This window comes from Phaethon aethereus, assembly GCF_964289735.1.
Source record: "Phaethon aethereus genome assembly, contig: HAP1_SCAFFOLD_556, whole genome shotgun sequence".
Lineage (NCBI taxonomy): Eukaryota > Metazoa > Chordata > Aves > Phaethontiformes > Phaethontidae > Phaethon > Phaethon aethereus.
In genome coordinates this window covers 19,060-33,727 of record NW_028114261.1, presented here as the reverse complement: position 1 = coordinate 33,727, position 14,668 = coordinate 19,060, and the positions used below count along the sequence as shown (strand labels likewise).

Below are 14,668 nucleotides of genomic sequence, written 5' to 3'. Positions count from 1 at the left end.
ACTATAGGGCAACTGGCCCCAGTGGTATGTCTGTATGTGTCTGTGTATACACATATATACATAAATACACCACACATACATATGTACATCGATAGGTACACATATACATGCACAGTGACACACATATATACATGTGTGTACATGCCTGCAGCCTGACGCCACGCAGTCTTTGGTCTGTTTCTGCCACTTGCCCCATATAGTCTCCCACACACACAAATATATACACAGAGCCACACATATATGTGTGTATACACACACACACACACACACACACACAGAGGCAAATTGTCCCATATAAACATAGCTGTGTGCCCCATAGCGTCACCATCCATATGAACTTACATGCGAGCCTGTTGTGCACACGTGTGCATGCGTGTGCGTTCTCTCTCCCCTCCCCCCCCCGCTAAATCTAGTCTATATAACATATTATGTGCATTTGTGTGTTCAGAGAGAGAGCACGAGCATGCAAGTATATATGTAGGTCATTATGTAGCTATAGATTTACCTAGCGATACATGGATTTATCTCTGTGTGTGCGTGTGTGTATACATAGACATAAATTTATATACGCATGCATGTAACCATGGCAAATTGCCCCATATATGCTCCACCCATATATCACAGAATCACAGAATCACTAGGTTGGAAAGGACCTTTAAGATCATCAAGTCCAACCATTAATCCAGAACCACCATGTCCCCTAAACCATGTCCTGAAGCGCCACATCCACACGTTTTTTGAACACTTCCAGGGATGGCGACTCCACCACCTCCCTGGGCAGCCTGTTCCAATGCCTGACCACCCTCTCAGTGAAGAAATTTTTCCTAATATCCAATCTAAACCTCCCCTGGCGCAACTTGAGGCCATTTCCTCTTGTCCTATCACTAGTTACATGGGAGAAGAGACCAACACCCTCGTCACCACAACCCCCTTTCAGGTAGTTGCAGAGAGCGATAAGGTCTCCTCTCAGCCTCCTCTTCTCCAGGCTAAACAACCCCAGTTCCCTCAGCCGCTCCTCATCAGACTTGTGCTCCAGACCCCTCACCAGCTTCGTTGCCCTTCTCTGGACACGCTCCAGCACCTCAACATCCTTCTTGTAGTGAGGGGCCCAAAACTGAACACAGGATTCAAGCTGCGGCCTCACCAGTGCCGAGTCCAGGGGCACGATCCCTGCCCTGCTCCTGCTGGCCACACTATTCCTGATACAGGCCAGGACGCTGTTGGCCTTCTTGGCCACCTGGGCACACTGCCGGCTCATGTTCAGCCGGCTGTCAACCAGCACCCCCAGGTCCCTTTCCGCCGGGCTGCTCTCCAGCCACTCCTCCCCAAGCCTGTAGCATTGCATGGGGTTGTTGTGGCCAAAGTGCAGGACCCGGCACTTGGCCTTATTAAACCTCACACAGTTGGCCTCTGCCCATCGATCCAGCCTGTCCAGATCCCTCTGCAGAGCCCTCCTACCCTCCAGCAGATCAACACTCCCACTCAGCTTGGTGTCATCTGCAAACTTACTGAGGGAGCACTCAATTCAAAAGTGTGTATATAGATACACACTTTCACACACACACACGTATATATGTTTAAGTGTGTGTGCGTGCACACGTATATTTATAACTATATCTGTAGCTATATCTTTTTATCTCTAGGTATACCTCCCTCCATTTATAGCTAGATGTAGCTGTGCATCCGTTGTGTATGAATAAGCTGTGTATGCATTCAGTTATGTATTTAGACAGATATAAATTATACACGCACACACATCGGTATATAAGCATACATAGTGCTGCGGCCAGTTGCTCCATACAGTCTCGTTGCAAACCAACCAACCTACACCCATACAGCTGATGTGCTCTCGCTCTCTAAGTGCACCTATAGATATGTGTGGGCATCTACCCATGCATGAACGCCTATACGACAGAGAGACAAACCGACCGCAGGGGGCCAGTTGCCACCCCCCCAGCTCCAGCTCTCTCGCTCTGGCTAGATCTACACTCACGTATGCACCTATATATACAGCTGCACCTACAGCTGTATCTTTTAGCTAGTTAGTTATACACACATGTCTATATGTATCTACATGCATAAATAGCTGCATGTATGTGTGTGTATATATATATATGAAGGTATATACAGGGCTCTATATGTAAGTATATCTATGTATATTTGTATACATACACCTGTATGTGCATGCATGCGTGTACGTTCAGCTAGATAAACAGCTCTCCTTTTCTGTATACATACATGCAGCCGAGGCCGAGTACCCTGAAGGTAGCTCTACCTAGCTTTGTATTTATGGATGGCCACATGTAGCTACTTATGAACATACCTATAGATGTACACGTGTACCTATATCTGTCTGTATGTATATGCATGCGTCTGTGTATGGGTATATATGGATATATGTCTATCAATCTATGCATGTATGTTTTCAAATATTGTTGTATGTGCTCTATACATCTATGTATGTATACAGACACATACATGTTTATATCTACATCTATACCCAGATATGTTTATATGTATGTATACACATACATATCTGTATGTATGTATACATTGATCTGTGTGTGTGTGTATATAAAATACACAAATGTAGGTAGGTAGCTATGGATAGATGAGGGTTATGCATTTACCTATGCGTACATATAGCCACGGCCAATTGCCTCGTGTATGCTCCAGCCATATATGTGTGTGTGTGTACACATATGTACACACACAGACACGCACCCCTACAGCCCCCGTGCGTGTCTGTGTGCCCGCGGGTGTACCGGTGCGCACACGCGTGCCCGCGGGGCTGCCGCGGGGCTCTGCGGGTGGGTGCGGAGCCGCCCCGGGGTGGGGCAGCCGCGCCAGCGCCTTTAAAAGCGGGGCCGAGCGCGGCTGCCCTGGACCCAGCCACCCACCGAGCCCCGGAGCCAGCGGGTGAGTCCCGGCGGGGACCGGAGGGGACTCGGGCACCCGCTGGGAGAGAGGGATGGCGAGAGCCTGGGGGCCAAGCGGGAGGGTCGGAAGGGACTTGGGGATGTGCTGGGAGGGACAGGGGGGACTTGGGGCCCGGCGTGCCCTGGGGACACGCACCCCACTCCGCGCCTGGCAGAGGTCAGGGAGCGTCTGGGCGACCGTCATACGGTTTAATTTTCGGTAGCCCGGCAAGGAGCAGGGAGCTGGACGTGACAATCCTTGCGGCTCCCTTCCGACGTGGTTCTCCGACTCCAGGGAACGCGGGGAGCAGCCGGGAGCGGGGGGTGGAGGGGCTTCGGGGACCCGCTTGGAGGGACAGAGGGGCCGTGGGACCCGGCGTGCCGTGGGGGAGAGCACCCCGCTCCCCGCGTGGGTCACCCCTCGCCGCAGGCTGAGCACGTGCCCCCAGTTCGGGGGCTGCAGCCCCTCCGGTCCCCTTCCCCACTCGGTCTCTCTGCAGCCATGAAGGCGAAGGTGTGCGTCAGCCTCATCCTCGCCATCGTGGCGACCGCCTGCCTGTGCCGGCCCGCGGCGGAGGCGCCGGGCACTGCGGGGGACCCCCACCGGCTCCCCGCCAGCCTGGTGCGGCGGGACTGGCCTGAGTCCCTGTCCCAGGAGCAGAAGCACCTCATCTCCCGGTTCCTGCCCCACATCTTCACAGGTACCAGGAGGCACAGGGTGGGCGGCCCTCGGGGGACCCCGAAAGGCACTGCCCAGCCCCCCCCAGCCCCCAGCCCGGGGCAGCTCTAACCGGCTGCCCTTGCCCCGGCAGAGCTGAGTGACCGCAAGAGCTACCTGCGCGGGCACGAGATGGAGGCTCTGCACGACCACTACTACCCCGACTGGATGGACTTCGGCCGCCGCAGCGCTGAGGACTCGGGCGATGCCGCGTAGCCGCTGCGCTGGCCCCACGTGCAGAGCACCAGCATGCTCGGTGCATGTCTCTGCCTGCAATAAAGCTTTGGCACTATGGCCGCTGCTGCTCAACTCCTTGCTGGGAAGAGCTGGGGGGGCAGGCGGGTGGGATTGGCCCCCAGCCCTGCCAGGACGCGCAGGGCAGAGACACGACAGCACGTGGCGGCAGACGCGGCACACACGAGCTGCTTCGTGACTTCACGTTTATTTGACGGGGAACAGGGCCCGGCCTGGGGCGAGGGACGCAGCCAGTGGGAGCAACAGCTACACCCCGAGAAACACCCGCCGCAGGCGTCCCCCGAGCCCGCCGTGCTGCTGCTGCTTCGCTTTGGTGGGCATGAGAGCCTGAAGCACCCTTCCCTTCAAAAGTCAGCCCAGGTGCCAGCCAGGGCCCAGCCCGCGGGGGGACGTCTCACCCCAGCACATGTGGGTCCCCCCAGGACCACCCGAGCCCCCAGACTGAGCATCGCCCTTCACTGCGGCAGCCTCGCCAGCCCCAAGGGGCCGAGCCGCCCCTCGCCCCTCGGACAGGCTCAGCAGAAGCAGGAACAGTCTTTATTGCCAGCGAGGGGCTCCCACAAAGCGCCGTACCCCCACAGCGGAGTCAGGGTCAGCTCACACCCCCGGCCCGGAGCTGGTCCCCCAAAGAGCCCCGAGCATCACCCCTGGGCCCCCGCCGCAGCGTAACCCGGGGCGCGGGGAGCATCGCGCTGGGGCCACGCCGCGCGGCGGGGTTGGGTCCCGGCAGCCGGGGCAAAGCCCCCCGAGCTGGTGCCAGGGCATCACCAGGAGCGGAGGCTGAAGCCTGTGCCGGCTCCATTTCCCCGTGGACTGGCGATGAAGAGGTCCCGTCTCATCCCGAGCTCGCAGGCTCCGCAGCGCCATCACGTCAGCGCGCCCCGGGCTCCCCTGCGCTCTCCCCGGGCCTAGGACATCTCCCCTCTGGCCACCACCTCGTCCAGCCCCAGCTGCCGCAGCTTTTCCACCAGGTTCAAGCTGAAGATGCTGCTCCTGGGTGGGGGGTCTGTCCTGCCCCCCACCCGCAGGCAAGGGCCGGGGGTCAGTGCGCTGGGGGTCCTGGGAGGGGAGCGGGGGGCCCCACCACAACCCAGTCCCTGGCACAGAGCTGGAGATGCCTCGCACCAGCAAGAGCCTGACGAGTCCCAGGGGGGTGCTCGGGGGTCCGGGGCCAGGCGCCAGCATGAGGGAAGGCGGTTGTGGCGAGGGGCTGCTGAGGCTCAGCCCCTCAAAGGGCCCACAAGAAGGCACGACGGCGTCATACGGACTGGAGAGGAAGAGAGAGCAGAGGCAGGAGTCAGCGGGGGGGCCGTGGCCTGGGGGATGCTTGCTGCAGGGGCCGGGGGGGCTCAGGCAGAGCAGGGTCCCCTTCTCTCCATGCTCATTCACCTAATGAGCCTCCAGCTGTGGGGGATCCCCATGATTGCAGCATGGCCCCAGGGCCCCCAGCTCCCGGGCAGTGCCGAGGGGATGGGACACGGTTGCTGCCCCATGGGCGTTTTCCAAACATGCAGGGTTTTGTCTCACGGTGCAAAGCGAACTCCAGCTCACACCAACCCCCAAGAAGCCTTGGCAGGGCTCATTAGGGCTAGGCACCCGTGCTCGTTAATTAAGGGGCAGCCCAGCGCCCGGCTCCTCGGGGTTGATGCACAAGTGTGGGGAGGCGAAAGCCGCGGCCGTTCCCAGGGAAGGCGACTGGCCGCGGGAGCAAACGCCGCGCTGGCCCCAGGGCGAGCCCAGCCTTCCCCCCCCCAGCAAGGCTGCTCTTCCCGTCAGGGTGCTGCCGCGCAGAGGCCGGGGGGCTGGTTCCAGCCCCCCCCAGGTGTGCGCATGCCACAAGCAGCCGGAGTCAGAGACCCTCGAGGCACTGGGCATCTCTCAGAGCATCGGGGGCCACGGGTGCCCCCCAACCCACTGCTTCCTGGAGCTGCATGGAGCCAGGCCTGGGCTGAGCAGGAGAGGGGTGGGGGGCGGGGGGGTGCAGGCAGTGCAGGCAGCGGGGGGCCACGCACCTTACCTGGGTGGCACCCTGGTGAGCTCAGTGGTGGGGTGGAGGATGTGGCAGGTGGTGATGGTGAAGGTAGACGGGGTCTGGGGGAGGTTGTTAACAGAGAGGAACACTGGAAGGGACAGGAGACACGGGGTTAAGGGGGAGGGGGGCACGCCGCAAGCCGGGGCAGGGAGCAGGGCCAGCAGAAAGCTGCGTGCGGGGGGCACAGCTCCAGCAGCATTTGGGGACAGCGCTTGCGCAGAGGAGGGGGCTGCGAGCACAAGCGGGAAGCGGAGCCGACGTTTCTCCCAGCCCCGACCCTGCCCCGCGCCCGGGCTGCCCGGGGCACGCAGCCGCGCGGCGGCCGGGGCTCACGCGGGCAGGGCGGCTGCAGGGCAGCCCTGGTGCAGCCGCCGACGGAGTATCCCCACGGGGACGGACGGGAGACAGGGCCAGGCTGCTGCACGAGGGGAGGGCGCGGGGGGGTGCGAGGGGCAGCCCGGGCAGGAGGGCAGGGACCTCTCGGGGGCCGCGTCCTCTTCGCCCCCCTGCCCCGCGCTCACCCCCAGGGTGCTCCTTGGCTTTGGCGGGTGTTGAGGTAGGGAGCAGCTGGAAGGAGCTGGCGTCCACATCGTCCTCCTCCAGGTCGTTGAGGCTGTAAACCTCCTCCAGGTCGGTGTCCAGCTGCCTGAAGTCTTTGGTGAGCACTCCAGGACGGGGCACCAGGATCCCCCCCAGGTTGGGCCGCGCCAGCTGCTGCCAGTGGTGCAGTGTCACAGAGCCTGGGGGGAGACACAGCCAGGAAGGCTCAGCCGGCATCGTGGGACCCTGCCGGCACCTCCGGCTCCGCAGGCAGGGAAGCCCCCTCCCCCCCTCACCTTCCAGGGGCTTCACGATCTGCAGCTTGTCAGGCAGGTAGGCGAGGGAGCCGAGGGAGAAGCCGGAGCCTGCCGTGAGCTCCGAGCCCCCCGAGTAGTTGGTCCCAGTGGAGACGATGCTCTCGTTGGGGGTGAGGAAGCCGCTGGAGCTCTCCCCGTCCCTCCGCTGCCACAGCTCGTGCTCCCGCTCCTCCTCGAAGGAGCGCTCCTCCGAGGCACGGCTCTGCTGCTGCGCCGACAGCCGCCGCACCGCGGCCTCCAGGTCCTGCCGGCCCGGGGCCGCCCGGGGCTGTTCTCCAGCCCCCTCGCCCCTGCGGGCGGGTGCAGCGTTAGGGTGCCCGGGGCCCTTTTCCCACACCGCATCCCCCCCGGCGCTGTGCCGGACCCCAGCCACGCCTGCCCCCCCCGCCCCAGGCTTGCGGCACTGATTAACGCTGCGGCCCGACCGGCGTCTCGCCAACCACCCAGCTCCTCCGCAGGGGCAGCGGCTCTGTCCCACCCGGCCCGAGCCCGCTCTGCAGCACTCACTGGGCGCCCCCGGAGCCGGAGCACATGGTGTGGGGGGTGCTGGCCCCCCCGGAGGGGGCGGCTGACAACTGCTTGGAGCCCGGCACGTTGTGGGGAGACTCAGAGCAAGACTTGGCTTTGGCCGCCTGGTTCACTGCTTTCACTGTCTCAAAGACGCGCAGGTAGCTCCTGCAGGCAGGAAGCAGGCAGGGATGGACCCTCGAGCCAGCCCCCAGGGATGCCCCCCCGGCCTGGCACGAGCCACCAGTGCCAGCACTCACTTGTAGTCCGAGGAGCTCTCCGTCCCCTTCCTCATCGTTCCCTTGATCTCAGCTGCCAGCGAGTCCTGGAGACACGTGGGTCCCGGTGTCAGCAGAGGGGAAGCAGACCCCCCGCCCCTCCCGCCGCCCAGCCCTGCCCGTGCCCCCCCGCTCACCACGGGCAGGAGGCTGGGCGCGCCGTAGCGGCTGACGGTGCTGTTGGGCAGGCTGCGGCTGCGCAGGCTCTTGACCTCCTCCCGGGCCTCCTGCAGCATCCCGCCGCACTCGGCGTACTTCTCCTGCAGGTCCCGCAGCTGCGGGCATGGGCGCAGCTCAGGCACGGCCCCCGCGGCAGCGGGACAGGACCCCCCACGGGCCGGGGCACCCACAGCCGGGCCCGCTCCGGGCTCACCTCCGTCCGGAGCTGCTGCTGCACCTCCTTTGCCGCAGCCAGGTGCTGCTGGAGCTCCTCCACCTCCGAGCCGTACTGCGGGCGGGAGCAGGCAGGTCAGGGAGCTTCGCCCCGCGCCCCCCCGGCACCCCCCCGGCACGGGCGGGGGACGCTCACCGTGCGGCACTTCTGCTGCAGGTCCACGACCTGCGCCAGGAGCTGGCTGATCTCCTCCTGCTGCCGCGCCGTGTCCTCCGCCTTGCGGGCCAGCTCCTCGGAGAGGTAACCGACCTGCCGGCTTGCTTCAGCTGGGGAGGGCCGGGGGTCCGTCACCGCCAGGGCACGGCCCCCCAGCCCATGCAGTGATGCTGCGCAGCGCCTGCAGACCCCCAGCCCAAGCCCAGAGGGGAGCTGCCCCCCACGATCCCAGCCTCACGTACAGAACTGCTCCACGCAGTCGATCATCAGCCGCTGCTCCTTGTCCTCGTACTGACAGGTCTCGGTTGCGATGTTGGTGGCCTGGGGAAGAGGGTCGGAGGGGCCGAGTGTGACGGGCAGGACCTCCAGCCTCCCCAGGGGCCCGAGCGGGGCAGAGGCGGGCACAGAGAGGGGCATCCCGCCAGCCGGCCCTGCTCACCTCCATGCGAAGCTTCTGGTTCTCCTCCTCCAGGCACTTGAGTTTCTGCTGCAAGGTGTCGTACTGGAAGTACTGCTGCAGGGACAGCGAGGACTCGTGCCGGCGCAGTCTGGGGACGGCAGGGGGGGTGCTGAGCACCTGCAGTGCAGGCAGGATGGGGCTGCCCGCACAGCCCCCTGCCCACTCCGCCCAGCTCCCAGGCAGGCATCTGCAGTGACCCAGCTCTGTGGGGCGGGACCCACGGACGCCATGGGAGAGAAGGGAGCACCAGCCCCAGTGCTGCCCCCGGGAAGGTGACAGCTCCTGCCCAGTGCCGCTGCCCAGCCCCCCAGGAGCAGCTTGCCCTGGGTGAGGGGTGGGACAGGGACCCCTACTCACGGCGTGGAGGTGGCGGAGGTGGGCTCGCTCTCCTCCGTCGTGGTGGTGTAGAAGTGGAGCAGGTCATCCCGCATGGAGACCTCGTGGCGCAGCTGCGCAATCTGGGAGGGGAAGGGGCATCAGGGCACAGCCGAGGGGACCACGGCCGCCCCACAGCCCCCGCGCCGGGCACGCAGGGGGCCGAGGCCAGGACCCTGCACCCAGCAGCCATTACCTCCTCTCTGGCCAACTCCAGCTGCTCCTCCAGGAGCTCGTTGCGCTCGGTCAGGCTCCGGTTCTGCTTCAGCAGAGACTGCCCGATGCGTGCCGCCAGCTCCAGGTCCCGCTCCTTCTGCGAGGGGTGGGCCCACGTGAGCTGGGGCCCGTCCCCTGCTCTGCCCCTTCTTCCCCGGCCCTCGCCCACCCCTGGGGTCCCACCGGTCCCCAGCCCTCGCACCAGCCCAAGCCTGTGCGTGGGGCGGGCACTGGCGTACCTCATCCAGCAGGTTGGTGACGGCATCGATGTCATGGTAGGTCTTCGTGATCCTGACCACGCGCTCAGCGCACAGGACTGGGGGAGGAGGGCAAAGGGTGAATCCCTACACTGTGGGAACGCCCACCCGGGGGGCTCAGCACCGGCCCCCCTGCCGCCTCCTGCCCCATGGCACTCGCTGCCCCCCGGGTTGCACGGTGGAGGGAATGGGAGGTGGCTGCTGCCGGTGGCACAGAGCTGCTCCACGCTGGTCACCAAAAAGGACCTTTCATCTGCTTGGCAGCACCAGCCGTGGAGCAGGGCAGAGGCAGGCGGGGATGCTCACGGCCGTGCCAGCACCACGGGAAACAGGGTGCTCCCACCTCACCCCACCTGGGTCTTGGAGCAGCAGGAAAGACACCAAGCCCCCCTCACCACACCCACCAGCCCAGCTCAGATGGGGTGCCAGCCCCGTGGCAGGACACACAGATGGGAAGGAGGGATGGGGAAAGGCAGGCAGCAGAGATGGGATTGGAGGTGACATCTCTGGCAAAAAGCAGGCTGGAGCTCCAGTATAAATAGCGGTGGGTGGCACCGTGCAGAGCCAGGCTCGCCGGCAGCGTCCCCTCCAATCTGTCCCCAGCCCCCTCCCCCAGATCTCCCCCCGAGAAGCCAACCCTGCCCTAGTTTCTCCCTGGAGATGCCAGCTGAAGCAGAGCCGAGCGCATCCTCTCGGGATGCTGCACCCCGCACCCACCCCGATGCCCCTCCAGCTGCAGCATCGCAGCGATCCACGCTCTGAGCAACAGGGGCAAAGGCAGCTGCAGGCAGGTTGCCTCAGTAACAGGCAGCTGCCTGCCACACCAATATTGCCCAGCGCTACTGCATCAGGCTGGGCCCCAGCTAAAGCCCGGCCCCCTCCCCTGCTGCTATCTGGGTCTCTGGCAGAGAGAGGTGGCATGAGGACGAGGACGTCTGTCCCCCCGGCACCAATCCTGCCAACTGCGCCTGCAGAAGCTGCCAGACAGCGCCGGGAACGCACCCAGATGGCAACGCTGGAGCCGCGCGGTGGGAGGGAGCCGGCAGCGAGCACGAAGCCCCAGGCCCTGCCTGCACCCCGGGCCCTGCCAGCACCACACGGCTGCTCCCTTCTGATGTCCAACCGCCCCAAGGGCACGTGCCTCAGTTTCCCCCGGCAGAGCAGCGCTGGCTGCGCTTGGGGCCTTGACCTGCATCCCCGGCCACACTCCCCAGCCGGGCAGACAAAGTGGGTTAACGGGAGAGGCTCAGCCACACAAATCCCATTAGGCCACCCCAGCTGGGCTTGTGTAATGGTGTGCACGTTGTCATGGCAATGCCCCCACCTGCCGCCCCCATCCCGTCTGGTCCCCACTGCCCCGGGTGCTGGCCCCACACCCCAGCGAGCCCATCCACGGGGAGAGGGGCCAACCCCAGCCCCACCCCCCTCCCCACGCCCCAACAGGGCCTGCTCCCTGCAGGGGTCCCCAACTGCACTTCATCAGGCCACTGAGCCGTTAATTGGAAGTAATTAGAGCATGAGCATCGTTAGGGGTTGAGCGGGTGGCAGGTCCTGGCAGACACTGGGGGCTGCAGTGCTGGCAAACACGTAAACACTCGCCCCCTCCGCGGGCCTGAGCCGGTGCGATGCGGGGACCTGCGCCCCACGGGCGGCCAGACCCCCGTCCCCGTGGGCACACACAGACCTGGCGGGTGCCCCTCGCCCCATCCCTCCGCCCGCTCCCCGCCAGCACGGGAGCAGGGACAGGGTGACCCGGGGGTCCCCAGGGGACCAGGCGGCAGCGCCCCGGGGATGGAGCGCGACGAGCGGGGCCCGGGGCCGCCCGCCCCGCAGCGTGGGCGGGAGGGGCGACGGCAGCGGCCCGCGGGAGAGCCCCCGGCCCCAGCCCCGCTCCCCCCGGCCCCCGCCGCAGCCGCTCTCCCCGGGGCAGAACCGGGCCGGGCCGCCCTCACCTTCCTCCAGCTCCCGGGCGATGGGGTCGGCGCCGCCGCCCCGCTCCGCGCTCCCGTTCAGCTCGTCGTAGGCGGCGGGGCTGCTCCAGATCTCCATCGCGGCGAGCCGAGCCCACCGCGCCCAGCCCAGCCGCCGCTCCCGCCCCTATTTATAGGGTCGCCCCGTCCGCGCGCACCTGCCCGGGCGCGTCCCGCCGGGGCCGGGGCCGGGGGCGGCGCCGGGCGGGAGCGGGGCGGGGGCGGCGGGGCCGGGGCTGTCCGCTCCCCCCGCTCCCCCCGCTCCGCCGCGGCGTGGATCGGCTGGCTGCGGCTGCACGCTCCCCCGGGGCGCTTTGGGGACACGCTCCCCATCAGGCACCCCGGGACCAGGATCCCAGTCGGGGCACCCCGGGGGTGCCCTCCCCATCGGGACAGTCCTGCTCAGCCCCGGGGTGCTGGTGCTGCTGGGCTCTGTGTCCCACCTCCCGGCCCCCAGCCCATGGACACAGCGGGGTCTGGGCACACGGGTCCCCATGGATGGTGGCGAGTGCTGACTGCTGAGCGGGGACACTGAGGGGTCACTGGTCCCTGAGCAGCAGCTTTGGAGGGCTGACCCAAGGGGTTGTGCACAGATTGCGGCTTCTGCCCCTATGAGGGACAAGGAGAGGTTTTGGGTCTTTCATCCCAAACCCCGACTGTGTGCAGGGCTGGGGTCCCTGCAACGGTTAAGTCACGCCACAGTACAGCCATTGCCAAAGCTCCCTGCCCTTCGCCCGGCCAGCCTCGCTCTTCTATCCTAGGCCTGGGTCCCCCCCATCGTCACCGACACAGCTCACTGCAAATCCTGCACGCTCAGGTGCCCGGCACAGTGCTGGGACCCACCAGGTCTCTGAGCCAGGAACGGGCTTTTCCATGCCCCTCCAACCAGCCCCACACAGCATCCCCCTACTCAGTGTGCACTGGCATGAGCCTGGCCCCCCCATGCCCCATCCAGGCTGCCCCATGCTCCCTGGCTGGCACCCCCAGCTCCCCCACAACCACACTTGTGCAGGGGCAGGGCCAAAGCAGAAGAGCTGAATAAATCATGCTGTGCTGAATTATGGAGGAGCTGGCTGGCACGTAGCACAAGCCTTGCGGGTGGGAGGGCAGTAGGGCTGCACTGAGGACCCCACACCACGGCACCACGAGGCGCTGAGTGCGATGCTGGCAATGCTGACACACACACTGCCTGCCCCCATTGCCTGCCCCAATGCGCTCCTCATTAGTACCAAACTAATCGATGAATCGACAAGGCTGGGGCTGGAACTGCCCCTCAGCAACACACGATGCCTTTATCTGCCTGCTGGACTCCCTCCCGCTGCGATCCTGACCCAAACCACAGCCTGCCGTAACCACCGGCACCCTCCTGGAGCTGGGGCCAGAGCCAGGCACCTCGGTCCCAGCCTCTCCCTCCTCCTTGCTCTGTTTTTTCTCTCCGGGGATGGCAGAGTGTGAGGGCAGGGACCCAGCCAGCTCACCTGGGCATCCACCCCCCAGGGACCCCAAGGACACAAGCGTGCGTCTTGGCATGGACAGGCAGGAGCCACTTCTTCCTAATCCCCTGCCCAAGGATTTGCTCCTCCGGGCAGGTCCCCTGCGTCTCTGCGCAAGCAGATTAGGGGCTATTTCTGACGGCAGCTTAAAGGTTTGGGTAAAGGGATGAGGCAGCGCGGGCCCCCTCCACGCCGGCACACGGAAGCGGCACCAGAGGCATGGAGCCCCCGTGGGGCTCCCGGGGCCGAGCACGGCTGTCCCCACGGCGAGGGGGTGTGGGGGTGCCCAGGGGTCCTGCTGAGCTGGGTGCTCCCTGCCCCATGGCATGCAACCAGGGTTGGGGCTCAAGCCCTTCTGCTGTCGCTGTGGGGTAGGGGGGTGCCGGTGGCCGGGAAGGCTGCAAGCACGGGCAGGGCACGCCGGGGGGTTTGTCCCCAGCCCAGCCTGTTGCAGGCAGGGCGGTGGGAGTGGGGCTAGCAGCGGGGCCAGGCCCTCAGCCCCATCTGTCTCCCACTGCCCCATGTCCATCCCCCAGCCCCTCACTCTAATCCTGTCCCTGCCACACGGGGGCCAGAGGCAGAAGCAAAGCAGAGATAATCCATCTGTGCCTCTGCTGAACCCCGACCCCACGCCAGGAACGGGCCTCGCCACACCACTGTGGGTCATCACCCCTGTCTGACCACGGGGGCTGTGGGCGTCTCCCACCGGGCACCCGCACCCCACATCTGGGGGCTTCGCTGGCAGCAGCAGCCCCACGGCCCCCTCGGCTGTTCCAGGCTGTCATATTTGGTGGGGCAGCAGCACTGGGAGACATCAGTGCACCCTCTGCTGTCCCCCCACCGGTGTCCCACCCCAGAGAGCCACGGCACAGTGCAGGGGGAGCAGGGACGTGCAGGGGGTCCCAGGAGGCGACGGAGGCTCTCTCTGAGCATCCAGCGCAGCTCCGCAGAAGCTGCTCCCAGAATTAGCCTGGGATGTTCTGGGCGAGGAAATCCAGCCCGTCAATCCCGTTAGCGGCGATTAGCTCCTGCGCTGCCCTCGCGGCCCTGACCCAGCCCGGCCGCTGCTGCCTGTACCCCGCTGCCCTGGCCAGCCCCACGGAGCAGGACGAGGCACTCACGGAAGTACTGCAGGGTCTCCTCGATCTGCTGGGGGCTGAGGGGGGCCACGGGCTCCAGGGGGCCGGGGGGGGCACGCAGCCAGTCGTCATGGTCGTAGCCGAAGACGGTGTCAGCCCGCAGCGTGTAGCGGGGCAGCCGCTCGCCCAGCAGGCTGGTGATCTCCACCTCGGGGACATCGCCGCTGCACAGGTCTGGGGACAGAGGGGCACAGCGTCAGCAGAGGGTGGGGGGCACCCGGGAGGAGGGGGGCACAGGGAGGGCTGTGGCGGGGGAGCGCTTCCTGCACCCCTCAGCCCACTCTGTCCCCTCAGGGTTTGGGGCCGGCAGCCGGGTCTGCCCGCAAAACTGCTCGTGCGGGGACTGGGAGTCCCCCCGCAGGGTGGCACAGAGGGACCCCCGCCCCAGCTCTCCCCTGCTCCCCCCTCGCCCCCCCGCTTCCTGCGGGCAGGGTCCTGCTGCCATCTCCTGGCCACGCTCTGCCCGGCCGAGCAGCACTGGGGACAGCGGGCGAGGGACGCGGTGCGGGGTGAGAGACGCGGTGTGGGGTAAAGGATGCGCTGCGGGGCGAGGGACGCGGTGCGGGGTGAGAGACGCGGTGCGGGGTGAGTGACGCGGTGTGGGGTGAGGGACGCGGCGTGGGTCGAGGGACGCGGTGTGGGG

General features: G+C 65.4%; 2 protein-coding genes across 2 annotated transcripts; one reads left to right on the top strand and one right to left on the bottom strand.

The window, feature by feature from the left end:
• Window positions 1–3,420: 3,420 nt before the first annotated feature.
• LOC309416145 (gastrin/cholecystokinin-like peptide) lies at window positions 3,421–3,852 on the top strand (the record flags this gene model as incomplete). The annotated part of the gene is made up of 2 exons (XM_082015722.1): window positions 3,421–3,619; window positions 3,731–3,852. The coding sequence occupies 2 exons, from the start codon at window positions 3,421–3,423 to the stop codon at window positions 3,850–3,852; spliced, it is 321 nt and encodes a 106-aa protein (XP_081871848.1).
• Window positions 3,853–4,757: 905 nt separating this feature from the next.
• LOC309416143 (trafficking kinesin-binding protein 1-like) lies at window positions 4,758–11,472 on the bottom strand (the record flags this gene model as incomplete). The annotated part of the gene is given in 17 exon segments (XM_082015721.1): window positions 4,758–4,799; window positions 4,803–4,895; window positions 4,897–5,158; window positions 5,909–6,011; window positions 6,445–6,663; window positions 6,760–7,070; window positions 7,288–7,455; window positions 7,548–7,612; window positions 7,703–7,840; window positions 7,939–8,013; window positions 8,095–8,225; window positions 8,358–8,436; window positions 8,555–8,663; window positions 8,933–9,033; window positions 9,147–9,263; window positions 9,406–9,482; window positions 11,376–11,472. Coding segments are annotated over 17 exon segments (2,187 nt in total).
• Window positions 11,473–14,668: the final 3,196 nt, after the last annotated feature.